A 13,887-nucleotide genomic window follows, 5' to 3' on the forward strand; every position below is an offset into this window, starting at 1 on the left:
TAGTAAAAAAGCTCTCAAGATGCTATAACCGTTTAACACCAAACATAAAATAGGATTTTACTTGATAAAATTTATAACTCAAAAACCACTGGACGGCAAAGTTTCAGTATATAAGTACAGTAAGTCTAATGGGCGAGGTTCGAAGATATACTTTTATTTAAATCTCTCGACTCCTTTGTTGATGAGTAATTTTACAATACATATAAACCGAATAATCCTAGGCACATCACATGCTATATTATGTATTTCCATATAACACTGCATTCCAGATTTAACATAACTAATACTTCACTGCACGGAGAAATCAAGTAATTTTGTGCTATAACACAGACCAATTGACGTTAATTTAAACACCTACAACAAAAACAAATAATATGTATACACCTTAAAGGAATAAAACAAAAAGAATTGACACAATAATGAACGGACAATGAAAATGGATAAGAATTATATGAATCAAAACTTTTATCGTATTAAAAACAAAAATAATTACTTCAACGAGCGATTCGCGTAGGGGACTTAAAAACTTTTATTCCAACTACAAAAGGTTTGGTACTATTTTAATAATTAGTTGTCATCTCTGATTAAAGTAATATGTACGTAACAATATTATAAGTTAACTTAAAAAAGTATTATGATAAAGGTATTTTATGATTACAATAATATTTTATAATAGGAATCTGAATACTAAATTAATGGTTGAACACAATAAATAAACATTTTTAATAAGAAAAATAGAAAACCTTGCTAATCATAGTATATAAAAAATTAAAATAAATTGCTTTGTAATCTTTATATTTAGTTTGATATATAATTTTTATGGCTAATATAACAAACTTTTAAAACAGTTTTTTTAGCGTGATACAATATTTGTAAAATATCATTGAAATTGTCAAACTTATTAAAAAACAAAGGTTAAATCAAGAAAATAAACTTATTTTATAATAAATATTTAGAATAAAGATTGTAAGTAATTATATTATTATTATGTTGTCAAAAATTAAGTGATTAAGCTTTCAATTTTTTTTAAGAAGTTTCGCAAAATGGTTTCCCGAAAATTTTTTAGTTGATCTGAAAAAATTGGGGAATGATGGATAGTATTAGTGCTGTAATTTGGGAAATACTTTTAAGTTCATAAAAAAATTTACTTTTTACGATTAACTAAAAAAAAGTTACACAAAAAAATTGTTTACGAATTTTTAAGTGGTTTGATATGCCTGCACATATTTAGTAAGTTAACTATACTTTTTTAATTAATAATAATTAAAGATTATGTTCGATGCTCGCTAAAAGAATTCTTTTTCTTTTCAGAAAATAATTTCTTTACGTTAAGTAAGCTCTTCTATCTAGCACTTTCACTTTGGACTTTATATATTAAGTTTAGCTCAAAATAATTACCTTAATTTTATTTGTCATAAAGTAGTCATAAATTCAGCACAAGCCCACTTCTTTAACCAAAAGGAACTTCTGCAATAAGTAATAATAACAAATCTCGTGTGTTTTCTGAAATTAAACCTTTTTTTTTACTCAGAAAATAGCTTTTTTCACTACGAAAAGCCCTTTTTACACAAAAAATGGGATAGTTGATAAGTTGTCCCTTACTTTATATTTAAACAAGTAGAGTTATCTTTTTACCAATGTTTAATTTTTGTTAACTTTTTTTAAAAGATGGGAGAAATAATTTTTTTGCCTGCGAAAAACTAATACCAGAGGATTTTTAAAACATCATAGTATAAAATATCTGGTCACAAAGAGGCCCCTTTAGTCTAAAACTAGGTGCAAATCTATAATTACAATTAAATAAGTGATTAAATGAGTAAATAGTATATATTTTTTTAACTTTATATCGAAAGAAAAATTTATTTTTTATAATTTCGTAATGCATAGTTATTAAAAACTGTTGGTAGAAAACCTTTTACGTAATTATACCTCAAGTAAAAAAATGTGTTTGTTACGAACACGTATTAAATTAATTACTAGACATCCGTTCCGTTTCCACGGACGCCATGTTTGTGCAACAAACTTTGAGCAATTCCTCAGAGACAGTTTTTGAAAGGAAACGAGATTACATTATTCAAATCTTACTAAAAGGTATCTCAGCTTAGTGCCCGATTAAATGGAAAGTAGTAATAAACTATCAAAACCCCCAATATTTAAATACAATTTAAGTTATAACAATAACAAGTATGCTAAATTACAGTCTAGAGTTTTACCTATATTTATAACACTAAAAACGTATACTTGAGCAGATTATTATGTAAAACTTACTTTTGCCACGACTCTCATATAATTACGGTCTTAGTTTTAATAGTAAATGAAATAAATACAAATACAGTATATCACTAAACAAAAATATTGGTTCTAATGGGCGAGCACGTTAAAGATTGAAAGAAAGCTAAACATTTCTAAGAGCAAGATGGCTTGCACTTCTAAGAATAGCAAAATTTTAAGCTAATCAGTATGAAGCATGCTTTTAAAAATAATCGAATCGCCGTTCCCTTGGCTAAACTGTGAATCAACTGGTAATATCCCTTCGAGTTGCTAGTAAACTGTATTTGGCGCACAGACTTATGTTCGGTGGTGGTGGAGGTTTTGGTACTACTCCTATTTTTAGTGCTTCATCTTATAATACTTGTAAATTTTCTTTGGTTTAATTTCTTCTTTCGTTTTATTGGTATTATAAATATATTATCTGGACATACCGCTAATTTCCTATCGTTTCCTTAATAGCAAATGCTAACTCTTTTACTGGAAATAATCTTAACCAAGGAAAAGGAGGTTTTTTTATAGAGATATTCCACATATATATTTTTTTAAGTGGCTAGGAGGTAGCCGTTTAACACTGTCGACAATTTTTTTAATAATTAGTGTTTGGGAGTGCTACTCCTTTTACTTCAGGAACTGGTAATTTTCAGGGTTCAGGGCTTAACACTGTTTCTACAGGAATTTTTGGTTTTTTTACTTATCTAACTTTGAGTTACTGGGAGTCAGTTACTTGCATTTCTTATATAGGCGGAGGAAGTGGAAGCGGGGCTTCTTCCAATTTTACTCAAACACAAAATTTATATGGTTTGAGCTGCTTTTTTAAAGTAATAGTAAATTTATTATGGTACATTTAGGAGGCACTACCGGGCAGTTTAGCACTGCCCAAAGTCATAACTTTGGGGGCGGTTTTAATAGCGGTAACTCTAGTATGAGTGGTAGTCAAGGTATTTTTTATAATTTAAGGGAGTTTTATTACTTTTAATATATTTATATAAACAGATACTTGACTTAAAATTATTAATTTTTAAAACAGAAAATTCTTTATAAACTTATCTTCATTATAGTAAACGTATGAAAAAAGTATAAAAATAATTAGTGCTTTATACATATAAATAGAAAAAAAATTTAATAAATTATAAATCAAAAGAATTCCCTGTCTGTTTTATGATTTTAAATTTTATTAAATAATTAATTTTGTTATTCTTTATTATATTACTTATACTTTTTTACTTTGATGTTGACTTTCAAAAATTTTATTTAACCATTATATATCCTAAAGGAAAAAAATATATAAATATATATCATTATATTATACTATTATTTATTATATTAATTATTATATTGATAAACTAAATATTATATTGAATTGATTTACAATAGTAGTTGTACGTTTAAACGTTAGTTACGTATAGGTACTACTACGTTTGCTCCCTCTGCCTCCGGTGGTTTGTTCGGTTCATCTTTTGGGGTAAATTCTAGTGCAGGTTTTAAGTTATCTCCTTTTAAATAGTTATTTTTAATGACGGCTTTGTACTATTCTAGCTGGGAGCACCCACGTTTCGGCCTCTCCTTTCAGTGGCAACAAAAATGGTTTTAGTAGCAACTTTGGAGGTTGTGGCTCTTATTTGTTTATCAACTTCCAAACTTGCATACTTGCGTATCAGGTTTTTCTGGTGGTTCTCAAGATACTTTTAATAAGTCTTTTCTTTCGACGCCTGTGAGCTCCAGCGTAGGAAGTTCTGGATTTATCGCAGGCCCTACTAGTGCACACACTTTTGGCGGTACCGGACTTTTTGGAAGCAACGCAGGAACTTCTTCTCAAGGTGATAAGTGTCCTCTGCCTCATACCAAAAGTTTAGCTAATTATAATAAGGTGTCGGGAGCCTCATGGGTAGCGCCTTCAAAAGTAGCTTTGGCGGCGGTCCCACAAACACAGTGCCCTCTGCTTTTGGTGCAACGCCTGCAGGAGGCATTTATTAATATGTAATGTCTGGTCGCATCTACTTATATTGCGCTACAGGGACAGCTAATACACCCTACCAAGCAACTTTCGAGCAAGAACTCGATTCGCAAAAAAAAATGGTGCGGCAACAAATCGAGTCGATCTGTGCTATGAATTGTTATGGCGATAAATCTTACGAGGTCGAAGTATTGTCTTTGCTTCTTCGGATAAACCAATAGCTGCGTTGCCCTTTTCCTAGGAATTGAGATACGAAGACGCCAATGCGGGACGCAAGCCCTCTTTGACGACAGGCGCAGGTGGCCTCACTTATGGATAGATATCCGTGTTAGTCATAGACGTCGCTATTTAAAAAGGCTTTATGACTTCTGGGGCTCAGCTTTCGGCAAGTGCGCCGTCGCCTTTCGGGCCCTCCAACACTGCTGGCCGTTGTGAGTTTTTAAGGGTCATCTTTGGGCCGTCTTTAATGTTAATTAACCTATTTAATAGTTGGTGCTTTTGGTGGCAGTCCAGCGAGTCATACTCAGACTAACGTGCCAAGCTTTTCTCAGAGCGCCGTTACGAATTTTGGTGGCCGCAACTTCTGTACATACTTACTTTCGTGCTTTATATCATCATTATTTTACAAGGAGCGAGTAACCCTACCGGCGCTTTTGGCAGCAGTGGCGGTATTTTTGGAGGCGCTTCTGGTAACCAACCCGTGACTTCTGGCTTCACTACAAGCCAACAGCCCCCCGGCCTTCCTTCCGCAGCACCTTTTGGGGGCAACCAGTTTGGTCAGAATAAAGGTAAGCTCTCCACTCGAGAGCCTCTAGGTTTGCGCTAATCAAGCTTTGCAGAAGCCACTTCGCAGCCCAGCGTGTTTGGAGGAAGTGCTTTCGGGGCTCAGAGTAAATTCTTCTGTTTTTACTTCTTACTCATGTGCACGTGGAAATTGACTACTTTTCTAGATCCACCTGCAACCGCAAGCGCCTTTCAACAAGCTCCCGGGGGGTTCGGCTTTGAGCCTAACAAGTCCAGTTTTACTGCATTTGGCGGCTCCACTGGCGGGACGGGTGTGCTCCTCTTATTACCCCATTCTCTTATATTTTACCAAGTCTTCTCTTTATACAGCCGAAAGCGGCTTTGGTTTTAATGTAAGCACCAGTAATCAACTGGGAACTGGTTTTGGTCAGCAGCAGTCTACAGGCTTTCCGAAGTTTGGTGCTAGTAATACAACTATTCCCGGCCAGTGTACGATATTAGTTTTATACTGTTATAAGAAGAATCCATTGACTTGAATCTGGCTAGCAACCTCAATTAGCGCGTTGGGCAGCGGGTCATCCACGTCTTTCGGCGTGACTCCATCTACTGGTTTTTTTGGCGGAAGCAGTTCCACAGCGTCCGGCAACGCTTTTGGGCAGCAGCAGACACCCCAGTCTTTTTCTACGCATACCCCATACCAGCAGCCTTTCTTTGCCCCTCCAACTCCTGCGCAGCCACCACCCTCGTTGGCACTAGTCGGGCTACAGTCGCCATATTCTCTTCCTATAGCCACTGACTTGAAGAAAAGTTTGAACCACATTCCCGTTATTGACCGCGTGAAAGTTGCCCGCGAAAAGGCTGTTTTGGGTAGCTCTATTTTTACAACTACTGGTATGTCTTGCATTTCCCTGTTGCTCTGCTTCGTGGGTTTATATATACCAGCTAAGCCAGCGAGCAGTGTGTTGGGCGGGAACCACTTATCACCATCTGCATATGCGCCGATCCTTTCTGATGTCCACAGGCCTCTCCCCAAGATTGCTTTAGGCGTATGTATCATCGTGTATCGCTCAACTGTCTGCAGGCTCCATTTCTGTTTAGTCTCCTGGCAGCCCCGCAGGCGGGTTTGGCGACGAGGAACCGCCAGAACGCACTTCCGCTAAGCTTTCTGTTAAAGTTTTACGCCTTGTGGGGGGCGGCCTTCCTCCTCCCTTAAGTGCAACTCCTACGCCGGGTTCACCCATTGCGGACGAGAAGGCTAGAGTCGCCAGCGGTGCTATGTGCGAAGGGGGCGGAGAAACTACTGGCTTGTTGTTACTGCATTGTTCGTACCGTTACTTGTCTTTTTATTCACGCTTCCTGTTGATATTCAGAGAGGAGCAGCCCTTCTTTCCTGCATCATCTTCATCTTCTGATTTCCCAGCTACATTTGATTCTGGGGAGAAACCGCAAGCGAATGTCAAACTTTTGCATCCGGAATACCGCTGTTGTACGTTTCTATGGTTGCTTTGACTTCGTCGGTGTGAAAGTTTGCCATCCAGCTCCGAGCATTGAAGATATTAATAAGATGACTACCGAGCAGCAGAAAAGCATAGAAAACTTCAAAATATGGAGGTTTTCAATAGCACTGTACCCTGCTATAGTTTTTAATTAATTGATGCTGAAGAATCCAAACTAAAGACGATCTGATTGACACGAGCCCCATTGTTGCCTCCGTTGAATGGCCCGGTATGCCTCGTGCGCATCTGCTCCACCGCTTCGCCAGCCAATCTCCTCAATAGGGCTCAGCGACGTCTCTGGGTTGGATCTTGACGCAGTTGTGCATATTGAGGACAGACACGTGACCGTCTACCCTGAAGAAGCTTGCAAACCATCGGTCGGAGAGAAACTGAACAAGCGTGCCCGCATCTCCATTTACAAGTAAATATTGGCTGCTCCCTAACGCTAGCAAGCTCTGACCAGTAGTCTGGCACTCTAGCTGTTTCCCTAAAGATCGCACAGACCCAGAACAGCTTAGGAAACACGAAGCGAAGCTGCAGCGATCCGCCGAAGGGATGAAGTTTATTTCCTACGACCGCAACACTGGCGAGTGGAAGTTTGAGGTTTTGATTGTGACCGGCCCTTCCGTTTCTGCCAATGAACTTTCTTTTTGCCGTCAGGTGGATCACTTTACTAGATACGGCCTCGACAACTTATATTCTGACGAAGAGACGGAAGACATTGGTTGTGACCGCCCGCACCACGTGGTGTTAGCTCAGAACTCACTAGTAAAACCTCCTTATAAACGGCAAACAAGAGACAACTTTTCTCACGTGCTTGGCCTCGACCCACGGCGGATCCGCTTTCTTCAACGATTTCTTTTTTGCAAAACTTGCGAATCGCAATTGATGAACTTCTTCCCCTTTTCGCAATCACCACCGCCTTCTATATATAAAATGAAATATGAGCATTCTCTGCTCCCTGTCGAGCCATCGGGAGCTGGGACGGAGGAAAAGGAAACCTCGTGGATGCCCTGTTACGTAGCTCCAGAGCAGCAACAACTTTTGCAAGTACCGCCACCATTCGCCAATAGTCAATTTTATCGTCGAGGTTGTTTCTTAGCATTATCTTCTCTTTTCTGCGTTAGCGGCGTTTTTCCCATTGGCAGATTTGGGGCGGTCCTACCGCAGTGCATTCCGGTTGGTAGACGGAGTTGCCCTCTTTATCGATTCAAGGCGAGGTGGTGGTGTAGTAAAGGCATTTGCTCTTGTGGGGACCCTAAGGACAAAGTGTTCCCCAAAGTTAAAGTCGGCCATATTAGCAATGAATGGATCTCAAGCTTTCTAATGATAATTATTTTAATAGACTTATCCCTCGCAAGTTTTTTGAAAGGGAGTCGCTTTATAAAACCGAGAAGTGTTTGAGCGCTCAGAAGCTATTGAGCGCACCTTTAGGACGTCCCTCCGAAGCTCTTTTCTCGTACGTCGCCATTTTACTTTTGTAACGAGCACTTATAGAGGCCTTTGGCGCAGGTGGCGCTTGAGGAGCGATATTTCGGAAACCTCAGAGGACACCTTCCAGCAAGCAGCCACTAATCTCTGCCTGGAACTTGCTAGCCTGGAGGAGTCTGGTAGATTATCTACTTTTTCTTCCTCTCTCGTCTCTCTCATAGTCACAAGCCGAGGGCTCATATAGTACGCATATGTGGAAGCTTGTGGCAGGTCTTGGCATTTATAAAAGTAATGCTTCGGAATTTTACTTGCATTTATGGCTATGAAAAAGGTCTTTGGCGCAATGAAGGATGCAACGGACTTGATAATGCGGAGGAAGGCAGACGTCTTTTCCGCTTTCTCATAGATTGGTGTACTTTCGGATTGTGGTAAGTATTTCGGTTTATTTATTATTTTAAACAGGCTTAAACTTGCCAATGAGCATGAAGTCGACCTTAAAACTGCCTCTCTTGATGCCCGCCAGCGAGACCAGTATAGAGATCTGTTGATTACTCTCTTGTCTGGCGCGTGTTTTTACTTTCTCCCTCATAAACTATTGCTTGACTTGTTACCGTTGTAGGAGGACAGACAAATAAGGCCGTGGCAACTGCCCGCTCGAATGGCGACGGACGCCTCGCCATTCTTCTCACACAGGCGGGTGGCTCGAAGGCTTTTCGCTCTCTGCTCCGTCAGCAGGCAAGTGTCTGTAGTAAGCAGTTTTCCTTGGTTAAAGAGAGTGCTCTTCCCTGCAGGTGTCATTGTTTAGAGATCGAGAGTTAAAGGGCTGTATCAGCAGCGAGTACTTGGATCTATACAGCCTCTTAACTGGAGACTTGAGTAAAATTCGACGGACTCCGGATAGTGAGCTTGAACTTTTTAGCTAACTTAACTTTTACATTTACAGATGGCGTGGAGCACCACATGCACTGGAAACAAGCGTTCATGATGTACCTACTTTACCATTGCGTTCCAGGTCTACTTTCCTATTATTCTGTTGGTTACGTAAACATGTGACCTCCTGTAGGGTCTACGGTGGACGCCGCGTTAGACGCTTATATTTATTCGTGGGCTCTTTCGCCTAACCGTCCGGTGGCTCCATGCTTTGACGTCTCTTTGGACCACTATAAGAGGCCTTTGGACACTTGCTTCTACCTCATATTATTAAAAAGTCTCTACTTTGCTGTATTCTTTCGATGATCACTTTATCACGCCTTCACTGTAGCTAAAAAATTTGGGGCCTTTCACTTGAAGCGCCTTTTTTCCCCGCTGAGTTACGCGCAGGCCTTGATTGATGTGGAGTTGCTGGGTCCTCACCGACCAGCATGGCAACTTTTCTCCGTCCTAAAGGTTTCCTTTCTGCCCTTTTTTGAGCGGGTTCCATGGCTTAAACGTTTTACACTTCAGCCCATCTTAAGCAACCACACTACAAACTTCGAAGGCGTGGAAGAGCTTCTGACTGGCAACTTTGCCGGTGAGTTGGAATACTGCGGTCTCTGGCTTTGGGCAGTTTTTGCATTGTTTCACTTGGAACAGATGAAGTAATTGTTTATATAGTTTTCTTGATTTTGGTTGATGGTGGCTCCTTGCGTTTCGCAGTGTGCAAGCTTGTGTGCGGGAACTACTGACCCGCCATGCCCACGAGCTAAATGACACCCGCATAGAATGGCTTGGAAATATCGGTGTGCCTCTGTCATGGATACACGAAGCAAAGGTTCAAAAACTATTAATAGTGTTAGTAGAGACGGAGCCTACACCTGTATGATAGGCCTCACACGCTTTGTGGTACGGCCACTACACTGAAGCATGCCTGTCGTTCGGGCAGCTCGATAGGGATAACCTCCTTCGCGCGTCGCTCCCTGCCGTGCTGGCTAATTATGTGCTGCCATTCCACCTCTGCCGATATTTCACTGGTTTAGCTCTTGTCGTGTTTTTTAGGCACTTCGCTATTTACTGATAGGGTCCGAGAAGAACATATAGACCCCTCCGCTGCCGTAGCACTGGATGCACTCATAGCGGAAACTGATGACGACCTTTTGAGCGCATACAGGGCGGTATTTAGCGGAGATCTGCACGGCTGTGACATTGCTATGCGGAGATGGAGCCGGCGTGGTAGTACAAAGCTTAGCCATGCAGGAAGGTTTCTTAAGGACATACTTAATCGCTATTGGACCCTCTGGTTTACTTGTTCTTTATTGCTGCGCAGATTCGCACTGGAGTTGATTGCTGAACGACTTATGCTCGATTTGGAAGACGATAATTGCGGAGTATTATTGATCATGCTTAACTCGCTTTGTGAAGACTAACACCCCCTATTGCCTGCAGAGAACATGTGGACTACTAGTGAAGAACCGTATTAGGCTGTTGGATAGACTACTTTGCAACTATGCTGATACATTCGAAATACAACAATAAATGTGCTACGTTAACGCAAGTCGCTTTTTATAGGAGTTAAACTCCTCCCATACACATTGTAATTTAAAACTTTATACTTACCAAACTTTTCCAATGCCCGAGCGAAGTGCAGCTCAAAACTGACAAACTTCCCGAAATCGCCTGCACCACAAAGGAATAATGCATCCTAAGACTTATGAAAGCGGTCACGCGGACCTCTTAACAGCGTTATCCACAAGGTCACTTGCAGAGGACGGGCCAGCGACTTGTCGTCGCCACGAAGAATTTGAAATAATGCAATAAAGATGGGAAAGTCTGAAGGCGGCAGCCCCTTCGGCTCGCTGGGAAAGTCGGAGAGTCTTTTCTTCTTTCTACGGGCTCTCCTACTCCACGTGCAGGTGCGGGCCTCCACTTTTCGAGCATTAGTGTACTACACGAGTGCTATAAGATGGAATACCCTTAAAAAGCTGCAGCAGGGCGCTCTCCAAATTATATTTCAGTTCATATTCTTTAAATATAGAGCGCACGTCGTCCAATAATTCTTCCTTGTGTCCTGAACATCATTTTAAGAGGCGAAGGCGCCTTCCTAAGGGCTCGATTGTACCGCTCGCAACACTAAGCAAGAGCTGGGTGGTCTTCAAGACTTCTTTATTCTCTTCGCTGGTACTCTTAAAGCGCTTAGCCGGCAGCGCAGTTGGAGCTGTTTGCATTCGCTCCTCGTCAATATAGATGGCATAAAATGACCACGCCACAGCCTATTAAGTGTCGTGCCAGATAATCAAAGTTTAAAAAACAAGTGGATACCCATCGTGTGGTTTTTCCTTGGGTAAACTGGGTCCATTTTATGGTGGTTACCTACTGGGATAACAAATTAAGGCAGAGAAAATACGCAGATTGAAAGTCGACTTCTCTCAGTCCTTTTAGTCGTTTTACAATGCTTAGGAAGCTGCGCTTCTTGCCGACTAGCGACGTGTACCAACTGTAAAGTGTTGAATTTAATTCTTGTTATCGATCACTAAGAAAAGTAGGAACATAATTGTTTTCTTTAAGGTCAAACTATCCTGTAATAGCTTTTCTATAAATTCAAGTTCGCCGCCTAAAAAAAAAAGTTTGCGATAAAAAGGGCCTTATAGGAACTTCCAACCTCGAGTCACGGCTTCATGTTCTTTTCCCGGGTTGTCCTTTGCATGGTTGTGAATAGTAAGGTTGTAAAATAGAAACAAAAGAAGCAATGACAGAGAGCGGCTTTGTTTGGCGCAGATGCGTCGATTCCTGCTCTTCTTTGCTGTTAAAAAAAGGCGGATTGCACACACAAAAGTGATATCTACGTTTAAAATAAAGTGGCCGTTTAACAAAGAGGGATAAATAAATAAACCAAGAGCTCCCACTGAATTTAATAAAAAAAAACCTGTTCGCCTGGTCGACGAGTTTTAATAAGGGAGGATCGTCTTCATCTACAAGAACTAGTGAGATGCGGTTTTCAAGCTTGTTTGCCGTGACGTTTTTTAAAGCAAGCTGGAGAACCTCGAATTAAAACTTACTAAAGGCCAACAGACAATAAAAACTTTTACCTTTGCGCACCTGTCACTGGCTCGAAAATGCCAGCCAAAGAGTTTACTTCCTAATAACGGATATATACAGGAAGCGCCCGTGCCTCTGTATATGGGGGGCACAAATGGCAAGAAACATTCAGTAAACTAATTAAGTAAAGGTGCTAACACATCAAGGCCTATAATTGATTTTTTGGCATCAAAGTACTCTGCCACTTGTAACAATAACTCATGCACCCAAAGTATATACTTATATCTAGAAGTAACCTATTTTAAGTTATCTGAGTTAGTAATAAAGTGAAATTTTTATGTTTACCGTAGGAATTAAGTAGCCATCAGGAATTTCTAAGTTTATTTCAAACTGATCTTTAAGAAGAGCATATGTCAGCTGTCTGTAATAAAACATCGAAAAACGTGTGCCAATAATAATGTACACAAAAATAGCTAAACAAGTTCAGGGAATATGAAAAAGTTTATAGGATATATATAAGTATAAGGACAAGAAACGGACCGTACGGAATTATTGTCTTTAAAATTTAAAGTCGCTTTTTTTCCTTTATAAATTAAGCTAATATTAAATTTAAAAAAACTTAAAATTTAAAACGATAAAGGATATTTATATATTAGTGGTGCTTTGTAAATCTTAACGTAAGTTTATTAAAGTAATAATTTTTTTGGTCGAATGGAGAACCATTTAGCAAAATCGGGGTATTTGCTTGCCAATAAAACAAAATTGGGTTTTTCCATTCTAATTATGACATACGCTGTAAAATTTAATGGTAGCTTCACAGTATATAATAACCAAAAGTGGCCACATAAGCCATGTTTGGTATTTAAGTCTCGTGCTATAAATGGTTTAAAATTAGGCCCCGTTTGTTTGGTTAAACCCAAAATACTTTTCCACTAAATCATATTATATGTAACCAGCTGAAAAAAGATTATAGTTCCACCATATTACTATTAAATTTTTTAAAATAAACAAACTCTAAAAGTTCTAAATTAAAATGTTATTATTAAACACATCATAATTAACTGGAAGCAGTATTAGCCACTTGAATTAAATTAGCAATGTATATAGTAAAGCTAGCACGTCCACACCGGAGGGGATTTAATTTTTTCTGTTCTTTGTTTCCTGCGTGAAATGTGTCGTGGTATAGAGGGGCAGCCCCAATTACCATGTAATTTATTTATAATTTGTTTAATAAATTTATTTATACATTTATTCCTACCTTGGGCGTACATATATCTAGGTTTTTATAGCCACTGTCCTCGATAGTAGCCAATTTAGGAAAAAAGTATGACCAATAAATCTTAAATTAATACCGCATAATTACTCCAGTTGATAATAAACACATTATAAATAGAATTAGCAGGTTTTATCGAACTATTTTGCAACTACTTCCAACAAGGCCGAGAGGAACTAGACATACAGTTCACAAAAAAAAGATACTACCTAACCTTCATTTCGTTTAGTCATAAATTTTTAAGGAAATGCGTGGAATTGATAACCACATGCACCCCTGCTAGGCAGCCATAAATTAAAAAATCCCCCTACCCCTCTACACCAAAGCTATCTGTTGGATGCTGTAATTTTTTTGAAAAATAAACCTAATTAATCCACATATACAAACATTGAAGATTTAGTTGTATCACTAAAGACCTATATGTTTCATATCCCGAAGTTGTAATTTATAATTACATTAAAATAAAATAGTATAATGCTAAAAGTAACCTAACAAAATAAATTTATTTCTATTGTCTTCCTTATCAAGTTTTTTTAACTATTTCCATCTTTGACAATTGGCGTTTATTAAAAAGTAGCGAAGGCTAATATAAACAATTACCGCCACCGAAGAAGCGCGATCAAACGACACGCTGCATGTGGGCTGTGGGCTTGATAAACCATCATCAAAAATCGTAAGCTTACAATGAAGTTGATCAGCTCTTTTCCTAACCTTAAATTTGACTATGTGACTCTTTTTTCCCTCTTAAGGTGGCCTTCCACTTAAAG

General features: G+C 39.1%; 2 protein-coding genes across 2 annotated transcripts; one reads left to right on the forward strand and one right to left on the reverse strand.

Annotated features, from left to right (window-relative positions):
- The first annotated feature begins 2,555 nt into the window (after window positions 1-2,555).
- LOC135146269 (uncharacterized) lies at window positions 2,556-10,347 on the forward strand. The gene is made up of 43 exons (XM_064078432.1): window positions 2,556-2,634; window positions 2,731-2,778; window positions 2,869-2,952; window positions 3,013-3,069; window positions 3,120-3,209; window positions 3,678-3,749; window positions 3,808-3,876; window positions 3,930-4,088; window positions 4,139-4,234; window positions 4,286-4,407; window positions 4,467-4,524; window positions 4,582-4,656; window positions 4,715-4,795; window positions 4,855-5,013; window positions 5,065-5,115; window positions 5,176-5,280; window positions 5,339-5,458; window positions 5,516-5,860; window positions 5,912-6,015; window positions 6,068-6,279; window positions 6,340-6,455; window positions 6,508-6,580; window positions 6,633-6,694; window positions 6,748-6,886; window positions 6,945-7,068; window positions 7,126-7,555; window positions 7,614-7,746; window positions 7,811-7,924; window positions 7,978-8,075; window positions 8,125-8,166; window positions 8,228-8,306; window positions 8,359-8,459; window positions 8,516-8,631; window positions 8,688-8,772; window positions 8,840-8,908; window positions 8,960-9,103; window positions 9,158-9,282; window positions 9,340-9,473; window positions 9,532-9,646; window positions 9,701-9,845; window positions 9,904-10,072; window positions 10,139-10,199; window positions 10,258-10,347. Exons 1-43 carry the CDS (start codon window positions 2,571-2,573, stop codon window positions 10,345-10,347), a joined length of 4,935 nt encoding a protein of 1,644 aa, XP_063934502.1. The 5' UTR covers window positions 2,556-2,570.
- Window positions 10,348-10,357: 10 nt separating this feature from the next.
- LOC135146272 (RNA N6-adenosine-methyltransferase mettl16-like) lies at window positions 10,358-12,049 on the reverse strand. The gene is made up of 12 exons (XM_064078435.1): window positions 12,046-12,049; window positions 11,898-11,980; window positions 11,735-11,841; window positions 11,563-11,650; window positions 11,471-11,507; window positions 11,359-11,422; window positions 11,233-11,305; window positions 11,131-11,181; window positions 10,931-11,081; window positions 10,784-10,879; window positions 10,543-10,737; window positions 10,358-10,488 (listed from the first exon to the last, which is right to left on the reverse strand). Exons 1-12 carry the CDS (start codon window positions 12,047-12,049, stop codon window positions 10,358-10,360), a joined length of 1,080 nt encoding a protein of 359 aa, XP_063934505.1.
- Window positions 12,050-13,887: the final 1,838 nt, after the last annotated feature.

This window comes from Zophobas morio, unplaced genomic scaffold (assembly GCF_036711695.1).
Source record: "Zophobas morio isolate AGI-343-1 ecotype UQ-CSIRO unplaced genomic scaffold, CSIRO_AGI_Zmor_V1 ptg000221l, whole genome shotgun sequence".
Lineage (NCBI taxonomy): Eukaryota > Metazoa > Arthropoda > Insecta > Coleoptera > Tenebrionidae > Zophobas > Zophobas morio.

Bases quoted from the DNA above. Each gene is read 5' to 3' on its own strand.
- LOC135146272 (XM_064078435.1), bottom strand. The intron at 11,508-11,562 runs GTCATTGCTTCT...AACCATGCAAAG, and splicing joins GCCAAACAAAGCCGCTCTCT to GACAACCCGGGAAAAGAACA. The intron at 11,306-11,358 runs GTTCCTACTTTT...AACACTTTACAG, and splicing joins ACCTTAAAGAAAACAATTAT to TTGGTACACGTCGCTAGTCG.
- LOC135146269 (XM_064078432.1), top strand. From the start codon at position 2,571: ATGTTCGGTGGTGGTGGAGGTTTTGGTACTACTCCTATTTTTAGTGCT. The intron at 2,635-2,730 runs GTAAATTTTCTT...TTTCCTTAATAG, and splicing joins TGCTTCATCTTATAATACTT to CAAATGCTAACTCTTTTACT. The intron at 8,167-8,227 runs GTCTTGGCATTT...GCTATGAAAAAG, and splicing joins TATGTGGAAGCTTGTGGCAG to GTCTTTGGCGCAATGAAGGA.